This window comes from Fusarium graminearum, chromosome 1, assembly GCF_000240135.3.
Source record: "Fusarium graminearum PH-1 chromosome 1, whole genome shotgun sequence".
NCBI classification, from domain to species: domain Eukaryota; kingdom Fungi; phylum Ascomycota; class Sordariomycetes; order Hypocreales; family Nectriaceae; genus Fusarium; species Fusarium graminearum.
The window spans coordinates 1,022,181-1,038,526 of record NC_026474.1 but is presented as its reverse complement, the minus strand read 5'-3'; the positions used below and the strand labels follow the sequence as shown (position 1 = coordinate 1,038,526).

Here is a 16,346-nt window from a genome sequence, read left to right as displayed (position 1 = left end):
GACAAGACAAGAGGCAGCTGTTAGTACAAGCCTTGACATGTGATGATGATGTCGTGTTCTGGTAGTTGGCTCGGCACTGCTCATCTCGCGATGTGCACTGACCCGAAGCGCATTTTAGATTGTCACCGCAGTCTGTACCGTCGTCGCTGTGTGAGTCCTTGGGGCATGTCGCGTCCTTTCCTGTGCACTTCTCCTCAGGATCACAGGGGCCAGTGCTTGATCGGCAGACAGTTCCTGAAGAAGCAAACTTGCATCCTTCGGTACAGCACTCTTCGTTGGAGTTGTCGCATTCAGCATTGCCCTTGAACTTGCACGTCTTCGCATCACAGCAGGGGTTGTTGCCGCAGCTTTCCTCGCCACCACAATCGCAGTCCTCGCCTTCTTCGACGATACCGTTGCCACACTGCTGGCCCGAAATGGTCTTGACGTTTCTGTTTTCAGTCAAGCATTCACTGTTGACGTTTCGCCTAAAGCCTGAGCAGATGTTTCCGATACTGCAGGGTGAGAATTCACTGATACCGGGCCTGGACGAAGGGTTCATGATGAAATCACCCTTGGCGTCGCAAGAGGTTTTGCTCAGGGGACAGCATGCTTGAGCGTTCGAAGAGACTGGGCAAGCACTTGAAGTGCAATCGTGGACAGCGCCAAAGGTGTGGCCTGTCTCATGGGCAAAAACCTGCCACTCTGCTGATGTTCTGACAACAACGTTTGCTCCAGCAACAGTTTCGTTTCGGCCTCCACTGTTCGCGTTGGCTGAAGCACCAGGACGACAGAGCTGACCCAACCAGGCAAGACCAACGGCAGAGTCTGTGTTACATGTGCTCAGGAGAGTCCAGTATGCGTTGCTATCCGCATTCTTGCCACGCCAGGCAGAAAACAAGTTCAGACGATCGGACAGGTTAACATCACCAGAGCACTTTTGGTTCCAAGGCGCCGTCTCTGAAGGGCTACCAGGGCAAGATCCGTCACTGATGGTGAGGTTCTGGATACCCAGGGTGATGTTAAAAGAGCTCTCATAAACCTGAGAGGCATCGTTGACCATTCGAATGACACTTTTTCTTAATGCTTCGGACGAGTTGAAAGTCGCAGTGTATCCACAGTCTGTCGCGATGCCCAGAAGAGCGACCCTTCGGCTAGTCGGGCAGCCGTTCACGGAGCCAATCGTCGACTCGAGATCAATGCTGCTACCATCGTTGCCAGTGTCGATGGTTTGTCGTCCAAACAGAGATTTAGAGTTTGAGACGCCAAATGTATCAAAGTTTTCGAGTTCATGAAACTTGCTGTTGAAACCCAAAGTGTCAGAGTTGCAGAGCGCAGCCGAAGCCTCCCGCTTCTTTAATTCCTCGGAGTGAAATGATATGATATCAGAGTCGCGCCAGACTACCATGACTTCGTCGCTGTTTTCCGTGGTTGCCAATACGGGATCGTCTTCGTGTCGGACTTGCTGAAAGTTGGTACCGGTGTGAATGTGGTGGTGGTTTCCGTCAATTCGAAGAGTACCCTCAAAAACGGGTTCTGTGCCATCGCGGTGAATCGTGATTCTTGCCCAGCCGGCCTTTGTCCATCCTTCTCTTCCTATCCGTTGAACAAAGACAGAGCCTTTGAATACCTTGTCCTCCTCTCGCTTTATCGTCTCGACAGATCGTACAGCACCGTCGCCCCCGATGTAGGTGATGGCGAAATTCTCGGGCAAAATATCATGGTTCGGTTCGAGCTGAAGACGAATCTTTTGCTGTTTGTTGTGCAGTGAGAATAGAAGATCAAAGTGCGAATCGGCGCGGATTCGGTGAGACGGCGTGTTAATGACAGGCTCGTCGATCAGTGAAATATAGTTAACGGCGTTGCGCTTTACGGAGCTCGCTGTTGGTGCAAACAAGGTTAGAGTACCGAACAAAGTCAATAACGCATAACGCAACAATTCAACGTACCCAGTGAGGTTTCGAAGAACAAGGCGACTCCCGCAATAGCGGTTGCGATAGACCGTAGCGATACCATGGTGATTTGTTGGACCTCAAACGGTCCTGAAGTGAAAAGGCGACGCGCCGATTGAGAGAGAGATTATTGCAAGGCCATGCAGCAACGATGGTTCAAGTAAATCGAGTTGAATGTCGAGTAAAGGAAGTTGTAGGAGGTAAAGTCGAGTGGTAATCAAGATGAGACGCAGATGACCAGGCGGAGTGACCGAGAAAGATGACGCCCGGTGGCAGGACTTATTAACAGAACCAACACAAACAGTCAAGGGGAATAGAACAATGTGGAGAAGGAGAAGGAGCTCAGGGTCCTGTTGGTTGTATCGTAATAAAGAGAACAAATAACTACTGGGGTATAGTAAGTAAATACAAGAAAGGAGGAAGGAAGGAGCAAGGGCAAGGAGACAAGACGAAGAAATAAAGAATATTGACTATTCGGGACTAATGATTGAGCATTGAGTTTAGAATAACACAACGAACGGGTAGAGAAAGGGCAAAGGGCAAAAACAGAGTCGAGAGTGGAGGAATACAGTGTGGCGGAGGTTTAGTCTGGGGGCCCTTTCGAGCCTTTCCAACGGGTTTGGGGCTGCCAAGGTTGCTAGAGGTCGGGGTGTGGATGCTGAACCGGCAACCAACTGTCTTGGCCGTCCAATCACACTTCAAAGGCCGCGCGGTTCTCACACGGCATAGCCTCCCTAACAATTGGCAAAACTCGACTCCTGCAAGGCTTGACGCTCACTATTTTGCTTGGAAGGTGATTCAGAGCTGCAAAACTCCATATTTTTACAGCATGCAAATGTTGACAAATCTTTTATCAACATGACTTGGCAGTGAAAATATCCCGCTATCTATACAGAATACTATGGAGCACATACACTCACATGACTCTCTCTCTCTCTCTCTCTCTCTTCACGGGCTGCCTCCCAACCAAAAGGCCTTCAAGCCTGTCCGGCATATCCGATATCCGATCGAGTAGAATAATAAAGGTCCTTTCGTCTATGTTTCACCTCTCGTATCTTTTTGTCCAGCCATTTCGATAACCCCCCACTTGTGTACATTTAAATCAGCTATCTTCTTGGCATTGACGACTCGATATTTATAGTCTGTCTGTCGATTTAGGTAGACTTGAAACTGACAGACTGCTTGACAGTACGAATACAACCTCGATTTCTATCTATCAAATTCAAAGTGACTGGAAAGGGTTGTTTGTTTGTTTGTTTACAGTCGCACATTGATTGCCTGTGTGACCGTACCGTGAACATGTTGATTCATCAACATAAGCTGACAACCAAATATCGCTCTGTTCCAGCATTCGTCTAATAAATCTCCTCAGCACAGCCCCAGACATTTCTTTCCGTAGCTTCTGCACCATGCCAACCATCTCTAAAATGATGACGACTTCCATGTGCTTAACCACCAACATGGAAGTTAGCGCTGGTGGAACCACCCGTTGGCGCTCGTTCGACATCGGGTTTTTCTTTATCAATCCTGAATAACTCCGAAGTATTCCTGTCTCTGACTCTCTGTACACATGTACCTCACTCTGGATTCCTAAGCCAACTTTCTGTTGTCCCGCGCAGTAGACCTAAAAATACAAAAGTTTAAATCTAAGCCGCTGTTGTCAAAAATCTCGTGCCTTTCGTATATCAAGATTCTTTATCCCACCCAACATCCCACTAACCCAGAATTCCCTCACACGCGTCTTTCATGGCTGGTGCATAAGTCATTTCTTTGTCATTCATCAATATTCGTCTGTCTCGTGGTCAAGCTGAGATCTTTCCATCATACCTTATAGGTCAGGTCACCAGTCTTTGATCAGATAGGGGGGGATGTACTGTTATTAGACTTTCATTGTTGTCTCAAACTAAAAGCTATATGTAGATGCAACCAAAATCGTAATGCTCATAAATCAAACTCATAAGACGGTCCCGAGTCACCAGTATCCATCCTCTTTCAGACCGTGGCTGATTCCAACACCAAATCCAAAACACCACGAGGAAGTTTGTTCCACTCCACGTTCAGGAGCCAAACTTGCCCCTTTTCCGCTTCCATTGTATCCATGATATTTGATGGTATATAACTCCACTACGTAATATGCATCATGTTCCTTATATTGTTGTTGGTTTCTCACTTGCGCTTGGCATCATGAACAGCCTTGATGATCTTGTCCACAACAGAAGGATCCGATAGCTGCGATTTGTGTCAGTCAACAGTGTTTTGAGCCAATGATTCATGGGGACTTACAGTAGTGGTATCTCCAAGCTGGTCTTCTTCTCCAGCAACAATCTTTCTCAACACTCGTCGCATAATCTTGCCGCTTCGCGTCTTAGGCATATCCGGCACAATGTATACGGCCTTGGGTGCTGCAAAAGGTCCAATGCTCTTGCGTACTTGAACAATCAGTTCCTTGCGTAGAGCATCGGTTGCTTCAACATTCTTCTCAAGATCAACAAATGCGTTGACAGCCTGGCCGGTAAGCTCATCAGCGATACCGACAACTGCTGCGTCAGCAACGGCATGGTGTTCCAATAGCGCTGCCTCGATTTCGGCAGTCGATAGACGATGACCACTGACGTTGACAACGTCATCAACACGACCTCGAATCCAGTAGAAACCCTCGTGGTCTCGGGCAGCACCATCTCCAGTAAAGTAGTAGCCCTTGTAGACGTCAAGGTAAGTCTCCTTATACCGGTTATGGGCTCCCCAGACAGTACGAGCCATGCTGGGCCAAGATTGCTTAAATGTCAGAACGCCCTCGACATCGTTTCCATGAATCTCTTCACCGGAAACTGGATCGATAAGGGCAGGCTCAACACCAAAGAAAGGCAGCGAGCAACTGCCGGGCTTAGTTGGAGTAATTCCAGCTAGGGGGGTGATAACATGGGAGCCAGACTCGGTTTGCCAGTATGTCTGCATTTGCGTTAGTATCCATCATGTTGAATCAACCTGGCTAAAGACTTACGTCGACGATGTGGCACTCCTCCTTTCCAATAACCTCAAAGTACCACTTCCAGATCTCGGCAGCGATAGGCTCGCCGACAGAGCCTAGTACCCGAAGATGAGCGAACTTTCCTCGGACATGCTCATCGCCAGCACGCTTCAACAGTCTCAGAGCGGTGGGGGCGACGTAAAACTGGGTAACGTCGTGCTTCTCAATAATGTCCCAGTATCGCGAGAAGTTAGGGTAGGCGGGTGTACCCTCAAAGACGACAGTGGATACACCGAGCATCAGGGGAGCATAAACGACATAAGTATGACCGGTGATCCAGCCGACGTCACCGCCGCAGAAGTATCTATCGCCCTCATGGATATCAAAGACATACTTGCCAGTCATGGCGGCACCAAGGAGATATCCGGCTGTCGTGTGCAAAACACCCTTGGGCTTGCCAGTGGAACCAGAAGTGTAGAGAAGGAATAAGGGGTCTTCGGAAGCGACAGGCTCAGGAGGGAAGTAGTTGGGCCACTTCTCAACCTCCTCATGCCACCAGAAGTCACGGCCGCTGGTCCAGGGGATCTCTGAGCCTGTGCGCTTATAGACAAGAACATTCTCAACAGCAGGGCACTGCTTGAGAGCATCGTCGACAATCTTCTTGGTGCCAATCAACTTGCCGCCTCGCTTGCCTTCATCAGTTGTGATGACGACCTTGGAGCCAGCATCGACAACACGATCGCGCAGGGAGTCGGAGGAGAAACCAGCAAAGATAACTGAATGAACTGCGCCAATACGAACACAGGCCATAAGTGCGATGATGGCTTCAGGAATCATGGGTAGGTAGATAGCGACAGTATCACCCTTGCGGACACCCATCTGCTTGAGAACCCAAGCAGTTCGAGAGACTTCCCGCAGTAGCTCGCCATACGTAACATTGCGTCCCTCACTGGGCTCATCAGCCTCGTAGATGATGGCAACACGATCGGGATCCTTGAAAGCGTGACGGTCAACACAGTTGTATGAGGCATTCAGGCGGCCTTCGTTGAAGTATGAGACATCAGCATTCAGAAGTGAACCACTTTGGGTGGTCTTGAAGTCGTTGTCCCATGAGATGAGTTCACGTGCGCGTTCAGCCCAGAACTTTTCGGGTTGTGTGATGGATTCCTTGTAGAGTCGCTTATACTCCTCGAGATCTATCGGAGTGGATTAGCTTCGGCTCAGGTCCGATGCGGATACCGGGATCACTTACTGGCAAGGTGGGGCCGGTGGGGGTGTTCTGCCGGATTGCAAGGTTAGCACAATCCATGCATGTAAACGGAGCAGCAAGTCAGGGTCCAGTCGAAGATGTTGAGACGAATAGTTACGTCTCAGGAGAGAATAAATGGGTGGAGAGACATACTAGCAAACATGCGCTGAGGAGGGTCTAAGTGCTGTGTTAGCAATGTATTCCAAAACAGGTGTAAAGAGTCGCGTGAGCTTACGGTATGTATCAACGAGATGTGCTTCAGCAACTACAGGGCCTTTAGTCTCTTTGGCAGGAGCTTGTGTTTCTTCACTCTTCAATGAGACAGTCTCAGCGGCTGCAGGGGCGGGAGCGGGAGCGGGAGAGGCCATGGCGGCAGGAATCGAACTTTTGGGGATGGACTCGGGAGTTGAAGCATTGAGTTCATGATGCACGCGGGCGTGTTCAACAGCGGCTGCCATTGTTTTTGTGGTTATTTTAAAGTTTTTCTTTTCTTTACCCGTTGGACGTTTGCGCCTGTAATGCGACGTCTTCGACGCGGGGTAGCGTGGTCGTGGAGCTTGTCAGAACTGCTTATACAGGCAGTACTTGTAGCTTTCGGTGTTGCTGTTTGAGATGGCACAGAGGTTGTACAGTCGAATTGAATGGCTTGGAATCGGGGGAAGAATTGGAGATAATGGGGAAGGACAGGACGATGTGCTTGGTAGAATCTGGAGTAGAGGAAAGAGCCAGAACTATAGTTGAGATAGAGCAAGAGGTTTAATGATGTCCAGTCTGGCGGGGAGGAGCTTCTTTATGGCAAATCGGTTTATCGTTATTGGAAGGCCTGGTCGTTGTAACTTGCCTCGATTGTCACTGGTGACTGGTACCTGCACCAACTGGAGCAAACCCGAGCTGCGGCCGGCGAACCGGGGGGGGGTCTTGCCGTGATCCTTTCCCCCGAGCCACGTCCCGAATAGCCAGTAACGACTTAGCGACTCACACTCAACAATGCAACTCAATCGAGATGTGCTTTAGATCGTCACTTGAAATGGTCAAATTGGATTCTCGGCATTCAAAGTGGCCAATTTGTCTTTACAAGACGGCATCTGTCCGTGAGAAAAGAGAAACCATGCTGGACGACAAAATGCGATATGACGTCGCATTGCAAATCTGCCAAGACATCAATTGGAATTGCGAATTTGCAACTACTTTGTTTCCCAGTACTGTTTTACAATACGGTTGATACAATGATATGGTGTCTTGGACTGCCGTTTACCCATATCAGATCTTGTCGGAGCTCTTCCGAAGCCCTCCACCCGAGGGCGGCTTACACTAATGGGTTCTCTTCTTTACATCTTGCTGAACTCAATTTTCCGTTGTGATACTCGCGTTAGACCTCTAAATGATACCATAGATATATAAAGAATACTTTGCAAGAAGTCTCTCACTTCAATCATGCTTTCAAGGCTCGCAATGGTTGTCCAGTTCCCATTCGAGATACAATAATACCTTGCCTAGGGTAGCTAGTGAAACTATAGTAGAGTAATTAGATACCAACATAGCCATCCTAAAGCCTATCATTTCCAACTGAGGCACTAGATGGTGTTTGCGCCAGACCATGGGAGAAATCCTAATAGAATTAGAAATAACTATGAATTCCATCCAAACTCTTTGGGAAGCTTCAACGTCAAACCCAATGCCTACTTAGATTCCTGTTTGCTTACTGAAGATCGGACTATTCGCGGCAACTTTAGAGGCTAACTCGAACTGGCCAAGAAAAATAAGAGTTAAGGTATGGTGGTAGGGCCACTCAAAGACTTATCAACTTCAGCATATGACGCGTTTGGGGACTTAGAGTACGAGTAACTATTGCACCCAGATCCATGGACAGCTGGAAGTGCTTTGAGACTGTTCGTACTGATACGAGTCGGGAAAGGAGAATGCTCGGGAACTATTGAATATATGCAACACGTAATATACATCTGAACTGACGGAGCCGCTACGGGGCCGAACGTGGGAAGATGATTTTGATAAAAACATCTTATGTGATTGATGGTCGTAATGGAAGGGGTGGAGCTTTTGGAAGGCCGGCAATAGCTACAGTGGATACTGGCAGAGGCGTTACATCTCGCCAATGCATCATGGCATATCCCTGTCGATAACGAGCCGAAGTCGCTACAACTTACGGTTGTATCTGTTTAACGTTTTGACGGTTGATAACGTAAAGGAAACCCTACAGTTTCCATCTTTGGTTGATTGATATGATATCTAATAGACAACACTTTGAGATGAACACATGGACTTAACCTGATTTGCTCTCACCGAGTCACCTTGCTGGTTAACCGAAGTACTGGTTGTTGTCATTAGTAGCTCATGGCTGCATGGGCACTAAGGAATGGCAGCTGCAGGCCTTTCCCCCGCATTTGGGCTGATATCTGAACGATTTCATTGGTTCACAGCCCGACCTCACCTCCAGCTTTCAGGGTCTCGATAATTCTTATGAATTTCTCAACAAAAGTTGAAATCCAAACACCAGACCAGAGTCTCTTACCATGCATGACATTTACTTACCAATTACTCTAGTCATACATTTTAAACGGTCATTGCTTATTTATTTATTGTCTTAAGTTTTAATTTTAGAGAACTTCAACACCCCCTCGAATCACTGGTAGTGTTGCGACTCCTCCGCTACGCCGCTAGCTTCCCGCAAGATCACCTCCATGATCAACGTCCCCCACGTCAATCCTCAACTTGTAGCCTGTGCCCCAGAGTCTATCCCTGTTGCATGAGGTATTGATATGTGCCCCAACGGTCGGCTAGGAATTCATTTCTCTAACCGAAGCCACAGACTAGGAATTCGGCTGTGGCTCCGAATGTCTTTGCAGCCACGTTTACTTGTATCTAACATGGGACTGCCCTCTGGCCGCTGTACTCGGTACTAGACCGAGATCCAACGAATGGAACTTGTCCGTTCGTAGCAGCCGCTTTATCTTTGTATGCAGTGTTTCGCACATGATACTTCGTTCCGAACCTTATTGATTATCCCTATTTGCGGATATCAAATCTAGTTCTCCTCTCACCCAGCCGGCTGGCCTAATTCACAGTTTCCCGAGGCTATTCCTCCGAGTGGAACTCGGACAATATCAATTTGTGAAACTAGGTAGACTCAAACTTGGTCTTTGAGCAAGTTGCCCTGGAAAGCCCCGAAGTATGATATTCTTACAATAGCATCTGATTCTAAATATTTATCTATAAAGCAGCTAAGCTCAAAACCTATAGGAGACCCATAACTTCATGAGGTTACTGGTCGCAACTATGATGGTCTCATGGCACGTCAGGTCAGCTTACTGCATACTTGTAAACTTACTGCTATCTCTCACTTTGTATCCTCTCACATGAAGATGACAAGATAAGGAACAACACTCTTGATATTGTAGAGAGACAACCTCCAACATTAGCCAACCTCGAGTAAGTTTGATGGCGATGCAAATAGATACAGGGCCATCGATCGATTCTTTCTCGAAGCTACAGCTGATAAGTATCATACTTGGCCTACGCACATATTACACAAGCAAGCCGAAGATCTGTGACGCTGTCCAAGACGAGTATTGGTTATCAACAGCCAACGACGTTACTTCCATTCCTCCATGCGCTTTTAGTCAGGTACCGTGTTCCGTTTCCCCATACTTGGTCCCCGCTTTCACCCTCAGCTTCAACTTCAAACCCTGGGGCTTTACAGCACAATATGGAATAGTTCGATATAGGATACTGGTTTGTGAATAATTGGACTGATTTGGCAGCGCAAGACTCTTGGCACAAATGTTTCAAGAAATGCGAGGCGCCGTCAAAATGTATTTTCATGATCTGTATGTGTCGCAGAACATGTGTAAGCGGATAAACGCAGGACGATATAGTAAACCATGGCCAGAAAGTAGACCATCTCCAGATCGAATTAATAGAGTACATCTCCGGCAACTCCTGTAGGTGTGTGCAACATGAACCTCCTTAAACGCCAAACACACTCTAGAGTAATTACATATCCATATCCATACTCATCAAATACATCTCGACAATTCTCATGAACTTGGCTACAAAGGCCTCTAGGTGGAAGATGACCTTTGTACCTGTCTTGACACGATGTTCATAAAAGGCCGCCCATTGAATCACCTCGCCTTTCAGTCCATCATCAACAAGAGCAATCAGCTTGAATGCCAAAGTCTTGAGAATGGTAGTTGGAGGGATGCAGTGTGTCAACAAATCGTAGAGCTTCGATCGTACTTCCAGGATCCTGGCTGGTGTATGTTCCGCGTAGATTTCTTGTGCGATCTGGCCGATGAGGGCTTCCCAATCAGCGGGTGGAATGGGTGTGCTGTCTGTGACCTTATCACTGTTCCGTGGGTTAGCTCTTGTTTCCATTACTAGGTACCCTGGGTAAACTTACTTCTGTGCATGGACAGCTTCATACATAAGCAAGGCTCGTCGTAGGTTTCGCCCGCTTTCCTCTGCTATTCGCTGATGTAGGCCTTGGACAACGGGCCAGTTCTCCTTCTTGGCCGACACGGCCAGCACGTTGCATATCTCCTCGTGAGTTGGGGCCGCCACCCTGACCAATAGAGTTCTTGAACGAATCGGAGCAATAATATTGGCAGTCGAATTCGCCAAGAGGATCAGTCGAAGATTGGGCGAGTACTTCTCCATCGTTCGTCGTAGAGCTGCTTGGGCGTCCCTTGTGAGGTGGTCTGCTTCGTTGATGACCACAACCTTGAACTTTTGCCTGGCTGACTGATCCACCTGCTGTGTTTGGGCTACTTCCTTTAGAAGATCCTGAACGACAACTCTGTCATAGTTTCCAACATCAGATGGTGTGATCTCAAGATGGTAGATGGAAGCGACAATGTTGAACTCGAGCTTTCGGTTGCTGCTTGTCTGGAATACTCGGGCATCGATCTTGATCTTCTCCACACCAGGTCCGTAGAGCTCTTTCAGCGTGGCGACAATTCGTGTCTTCTTGCCAGCACCTGAAGGGCCGTATACAAGCAAATGGGGAACGTCACCGTTCTGGGCCTGAAGAGGACACTAGTTAGTGATGTTCTCCTTTCTGATAGTGCAAACTCGTTCACGTACAAGAGAGCGAAGTCGCTCTGATAGCTCATCATGATATGTAAGGGCATCGAGTGACCGAGGTCGGTGCTTGTCAACAATGAGTGCCATTATGGAAGCTGTTTGATCGAGTGGTGAGAATTGTGCAAAAACAGCTTTTGGGAAGTTGCGGGAAGACGCGTTGTCGCGTAAAGTGGACGATAGTTTGGAATTGAATATGGTCCGTGCGCATTCTTGACCAGGATACCGTTCAGCAGGCAACGGCGTACGATAAAGGATGGAGGTACGCTCGAACTCCATATAAACCCATATAATTAATTGTACCTAAGGTATTCATTCACTTATTATAGCGTTTATGACAGTTGTATCGTATTTGCGGACAATGCCGTATTTCAGTAGTTTGTTACATAGACACAGCTGTGTCATCTAGTTGCAAATCGATTAGATCCTGAATATGGTATTCGTACAAGTAACAGCCGTAGCTCTACACCTCTATAATACAAGGCGCTCATTTCATCGTTTCAGCCCACTAAGGGTTGCGGGAAGCCTCAGATGTGCTTCCAACAAGGGTCTCTGCTGTGTCCTTGGAAGCCTCTAGCAGCTCTATGGGAGCAATCTGTCGTCGAGGTCTCTTCAACTCTTCCAGAGTAACACCATCCAACTTGGTGATTCCAACCATTGGAGCATCTCCCCTCTTTACGAATTCCCACTGGCCTGTCAATTATTAGTTAGATTCCTCATACAAGATGGCAAGCTATTTACCAGGCAGCTTGTTTCCAGCCAAGCGGAAGGCATCCCTCACAACTTGTTCGTGAAGTTTTCCTCGGATCTCGAAAAGAATTTGGCTCACAGCCATTCGGGTGGCCCAATGGTCAAAAGAACCCTTACCCTTACCCATACGCATCTGCAAAATCATGAGAAAATGTCCTGCCTTGAACTGGAAGCCTTCCTTACATCATTACCGCTGACGTAAACACCGACGTTACAGTTCTTTCGCTTATATAGTCGGTATTTTTGTCCTCGAAGTCGCACTTTAATGGTGTCCTCGGCCATCTTTAGTTGCTTTGCGCTGATTCTTCGGTGGTGATCCGTCATTCGGAGACCGTATTCGCCAAAGAGCACCGTCGTACCCTTGGTAGAACCACCCGTTGCGACACGAGGTCGACCCTTGGCCATCTTCTTCTTTCGGTTCAGATTGGGTTCCAGCCAGCTGCCCAGCATTGATGAGGTTGTCGAAAAGGCTCGGACATTTTGGAGTCGTCGGGTCGCATCAAGCGTCTTGGACGTTTGCTGGAGGGGCGCACGAAGTTGTCTCAGAGGCAAAGAGGTGCATAACCTCAAGCCCTGGAAAGCATTGAGTAATGCCGACGTGCTGGTAGGCTTCATCTCGGCGATCGGGGGTTGGCTTGAAGCTGCCTCGAACAACGGAGCTCTAGAAAATCTTCCCCGATGCCGATGGTGGGCTGTTGTGGCAGCCTGAGATGCAAGGCCCCCACACCTGCGAACCACTTTAGCTGGTAGTCACGCACTGCGCGTCAGCTTCGCGTCTGAAAGGAGCTAACGTGCACGTCACTAGGTAGGTAGACTCGAAGTTCTAGGCTGCTCCTGATTGCCTAGGATTCATGCAACCACTTCTCACCCAGGCAACATCATCAAAAGGCATAAAAAAGTGTCGATGGGCTTCCTTGATCAGCATTGAAGTAACCATCATCACGAATTAAAAAATGCCTTCCGACATTCGTGCTTTCTTTGGGCCAAAGGGTGGTAGTGCCCCAAAGCCTGCTCCTAGAAAAGCCGAGGAGCTGGCCAAGACCAAGCGTGCAACAAGTTAGTCGACTTGCACGCTATTCAAGTTTGTTATTGTATTGACAATAGTATAGAGGGAAGAAAAGTTGTTGAAGACAGCGAAGATGAAGATGACGAGGCGGTAGAGTCAGTTTTCTCTTCCAATTATTTGTTCAACGTGCACTAACATCGAAATAGGGTCAAGAAAACAGCAGTCAAGCCTGCCCCTAAGAGAAAAATAAAGTTTGTCTTCACCTTGAAAGCTACCAATGGGTTCTCATCTAACATTTCAAAGGGATGAGGAGCCTAGGGGCGTGTCCATATCCGCCGACGACTACTTTGCCTCGAGCAAGGCCAACAAATCTACAACTTCGGCAATACCTAAAAAGCCTGCAGCCAAACCAGAAGCTCCGGTTCGATCAAGTCCCCGAAAGAGGGCCCCAGCTTCGAAACCCCCAGCACCAGCGAAGAACGGCAAAGCCACTGCTACACGAAAAGCTACGACCTCTCACTCGCACAATGCGGCTGACCAAGATTCTGATGCATACATGGACGATGGAGATGAAGATGACGGCGATATCTTCGCCGCAGATGCCAAAGGCCGAAGTAAGCGCAAGAACGACGACTACGAAGAGGATGAGTCCGACGAAGAGGTCCTCCCTCAACCCAAGCGCTTAGCTACCAGAGGCCGCCGGGCTGCTGTCAAGAAAGAAGATTCCGACGACGACGTGAAGCCCGCCCCTGCAAGCAAGAAAAGAAAGTCTCCCGCCGAAGATTCGGAGGAGTCAGAAGATGAGGCCCCACGGAAGAAGACGGCCACTGCAAAACCCAAAGCTCCAGCCAAACCTCGAGCTCCACGGGCGAAGAAGGCCGATGAGCCAGAAGACGACGAGATCAAGAATATCCTTGAAAGTGTTGCTACTGTTCGAGCTCCTACGCCACCGCCAAAAGATTCTGATAACAAGTTTGACTGGCGAAAGAAAGCCTTCGGGGGCGGCAATGCATCTGCTCAGCCAGCATCTGGCTCAGTCGAGCTTCCGGAGGGCGAAGAAGAGTGTCTTTCTGGCCTCAGCTTTGTTTTCACGGGCGTCTTACAAACTATCAGCCGTGATGACGGGCAAGCTCTTGTCAAGAGATACGGTGGTAAAGTTGTTGGCCAGCCAAGCAGCAAGACGAGCTTCGTGGTCCTTGGAGATGACGCTGGTCCAAGCAAGCTGGCAAAAATTCAGTCTTTAAGCATCAAGACAATTGATGAGAACGGACTTTTCGACTTGATTCGCAAGCTTCCTGCATTCGGAGGAGGCGGCAAAGGGGCTCAGAAGGCCCAAGAGAAGAAAAAGGCCGACGAAGACAAAGTGAGGAAGCAAGCTGCCGAAATGGAGGCTGAAGAGAAAGCCCGCAAGGTCGAGGCTGAAAAGGCTGCCAAGAAGGCTGCTGCTGGAGGAGCGCCCGTAAAGGCAGTAGCAGCACCCCCTGTGCAGTTGCTGACGTCGAAATATGCACCAACACAGCTTAGCCATATCTGTGGCAACAAAGCCCAGGTTGAAAAGATCCAATCTTGGCTTAGAAATTGGCCTAAGAACAAGAAATACAACTTCCAGCGACGAGGCGCAGATGGAATGGGTGGTGAGCGCGCTATCATCGTCTCCGGCCCACCTGGCATTGGCAAGACAACGGCTGCCCATCTAGCAGCGACTCTGGAAGGATACGACGTCTTGGAGAGTAATGCCAGTGATTCTCGAAGCAAGAAGCTTGTCGAGAATGGAGTGAGTGATGTCATGAACAATACCTCACTTCTCGGATATTTTGCTGGCGACGGCAAGAATGTCGACGCTACCAAGAAGAAGATTGTTCTCATCATGGATGAGGTTGACGGTATGTCTGCGGGTGATCGTGGTGGTGTCGGCGCTCTAGCGAAATTCTGCAAGAAGACAGAGATTCCTCTGATCCTCATCTGCAACGAACGAAAGCTTCCCAAGATGAAGCCCTTCGACCATGCTGCGTTCGACATTCGATTCAATCGTCCCACTGTGGACCAGGTCCGGTCCCGTATCATGACCATCTGCCATAGAGAAGGCCTCAAACTCCCACCTACCGTGGTGGATGCTCTTATCGAGGGAAGCAACAAAGACATTCGACAAATCATCAACATGATTTCCACAGCAAAGCTGGACCAGACAAGCATGGACTTCGACCAGAGCAAGGCCATGTCGAAGGCCTGGGAGAAACATGTTATCCTCAAGCCTTGGGATATCTGCCAGAAGATGCTGGCTGGGGGTCTTTTCGCTCCTGCGAGCAAGGCGACGCTGAATGACAAGATTGAGCTGTACTTCAACGACCACGAATTCAGTTATCTCATGATTCAAGAAAACTATCTTCGAACAAAGCCTATGGCTCTCACTGGCAAAGGATATAGCCAGCGTGAGCACAATCTCAAGGCCCTTGAACTGTTCGATAATGCGGCAGAGAGTATCAGTGATGGCGATTTGGTTGATCGCATGATTCATGGACCTCAGCAGCAATGGAGCCTTATGCCCACGCATGCTGTGTTCAGCACGGTTCGCCCAGCTAGCTTCATTGCGGGACAACTGTTGGGCTCAAACTTTACATCCTGGCTCGGCAATAACAGCAAGTTCGGCAGACTTGGTAGATCGCTTCGAGAAATTCATTCTCACATGCGTCTCAGATCTTCTGGTGATCATAATGAGATTCGCCAGCAGTATCTCCCTGCTCTCTGGACACAGCTTGTTGGACGACTGCAAGACCAGAACAATGACGCCGTAGGACCTGTTATTGATCTGATGGATAGCTACTTCTTGACTCGAGAAGATTTCGACACTGTTCAAGAACTCGGCGTTGGACAAATGGACGGGGACAAAGTTAAGATTGAAACAAAAACCAAGGCCGCCTTCACCAGAACGTAAGTAAACCGTTTGTGCTTTTCTTTTTTTAGTGCTTAGCTGACCATTCCACGCAGATACAATGCCATGAGCCATCCTGTTCCTTTCATGAAGGCTAGCAATGTTACCGCTCCCAAGGCTCAACCGAAGGAGGTTCCTGATCTGGAGGAGGCCGTCGAAGACGATGATGCCGAAGTTGTCGAGGCACCTGAAGCCGATGAGGACGATGATGAGATCGATTTCAAGAAGGACAAGTACATCAAGAAGCCAAAAGCAAAGAAGGCTACCAAGAAGACAACCAAGGCCGCTGCCGCAGCCGACGATGACGATGAGGAGGAGAAGCCCAAACGAGGACGTGCCAAAGCTAAGGCCACGACCATCAAGGCAAAGGCGAAGAAATAGAGGAATGGCTAAATCGATACATGGTACAGGTA

At 48.6% G+C, this 16,346-nt stretch overlaps 5 protein-coding genes across 5 annotated transcripts; 1 reads left to right on the top strand and 4 right to left on the bottom strand.

The window, feature by feature from the left end:
- Position 1: 1 nt before the first annotated feature.
- FGSG_11745 (uncharacterized protein) lies at positions 2–1,995 on the bottom strand (the record flags this gene model as incomplete). The annotated part of the gene is made up of 2 exons (XM_011317678.1): positions 2–1,860; positions 1,929–1,995. Coding segments are annotated over 2 exons (1,926 nt in total), but the record flags the coding sequence as incomplete, so codon positions are not given.
- A 1,671-nt stretch (positions 1,996–3,666) lies between these two features.
- FGSG_00330 (acetyl-coenzyme A synthetase) lies at positions 3,667–6,885 on the bottom strand. Its single transcript, XM_011317677.1, has 6 exons — positions 6,384–6,885; positions 6,302–6,325; positions 6,152–6,178; positions 4,933–6,095; positions 4,215–4,880; positions 3,667–4,160 (listed from the first exon to the last, which is right to left on the bottom strand). The coding sequence occupies exons 1-6, from the start codon at positions 6,604–6,606 to the stop codon at positions 4,098–4,100; spliced, it is 2,166 nt and encodes a 721-aa protein (XP_011315979.1). The 5' UTR covers positions 6,607–6,885; the 3' UTR covers positions 3,667–4,097.
- Positions 6,886–10,159: 3,274 nt separating this feature from the next.
- FGSG_00329 (replication factor C subunit 5) lies at positions 10,160–11,338 on the bottom strand (the record flags this gene model as incomplete). The annotated part of the gene is made up of 3 exons (XM_011317676.1): positions 10,160–10,514; positions 10,569–11,191; positions 11,252–11,338. The coding sequence occupies 3 exons, from the start codon at positions 11,336–11,338 to the stop codon at positions 10,160–10,162; spliced, it is 1,065 nt and encodes a 354-aa protein (XP_011315978.1).
- A 418-nt stretch (positions 11,339–11,756) lies between these two features.
- FGSG_00328 (60S ribosomal protein L16) lies at positions 11,757–12,613 on the bottom strand (the record flags this gene model as incomplete). The annotated part of the gene is made up of 3 exons (XM_011317675.1): positions 11,757–11,941; positions 11,990–12,131; positions 12,182–12,613. The coding sequence occupies 3 exons, from the start codon at positions 12,611–12,613 to the stop codon at positions 11,757–11,759; spliced, it is 759 nt and encodes a 252-aa protein (XP_011315977.1).
- A 338-nt stretch (positions 12,614–12,951) lies between these two features.
- Positions 12,952–16,314, top strand: FGSG_00327 (replication factor C subunit 1; the record flags this gene model as incomplete). Its single annotated transcript, XM_011317674.1, has 5 exons — positions 12,952–13,054; positions 13,108–13,159; positions 13,211–13,255; positions 13,308–15,932; positions 15,990–16,314. 5 exons carry the CDS (start codon positions 12,952–12,954, stop codon positions 16,312–16,314), a joined length of 3,150 nt encoding a protein of 1,049 aa, XP_011315976.1.
- Between the last annotated feature and the right edge of the window lie 32 nt (positions 16,315–16,346).

Coding starts and splice junctions, on each gene's coding strand:
- FGSG_00330 (XM_011317677.1), bottom strand. CDS start 6,606: ATGGCAGCCGCTGTTGAACACGCCCGCGTGCATCATGAACTCAATGCT. Junction 6,326..6,383: donor ACATCTCGTTGATACATACC/GTAAGCTCACGC, acceptor CACAGCACTTAG/ACCCTCCTCAGCGCATGTTT. Junction 4,881..4,932: donor AGGAGTGCCACATCGTCGAC/GTAAGTCTTTAG, acceptor ACGCAAATGCAG/ACATACTGGCAAACCGAGTC.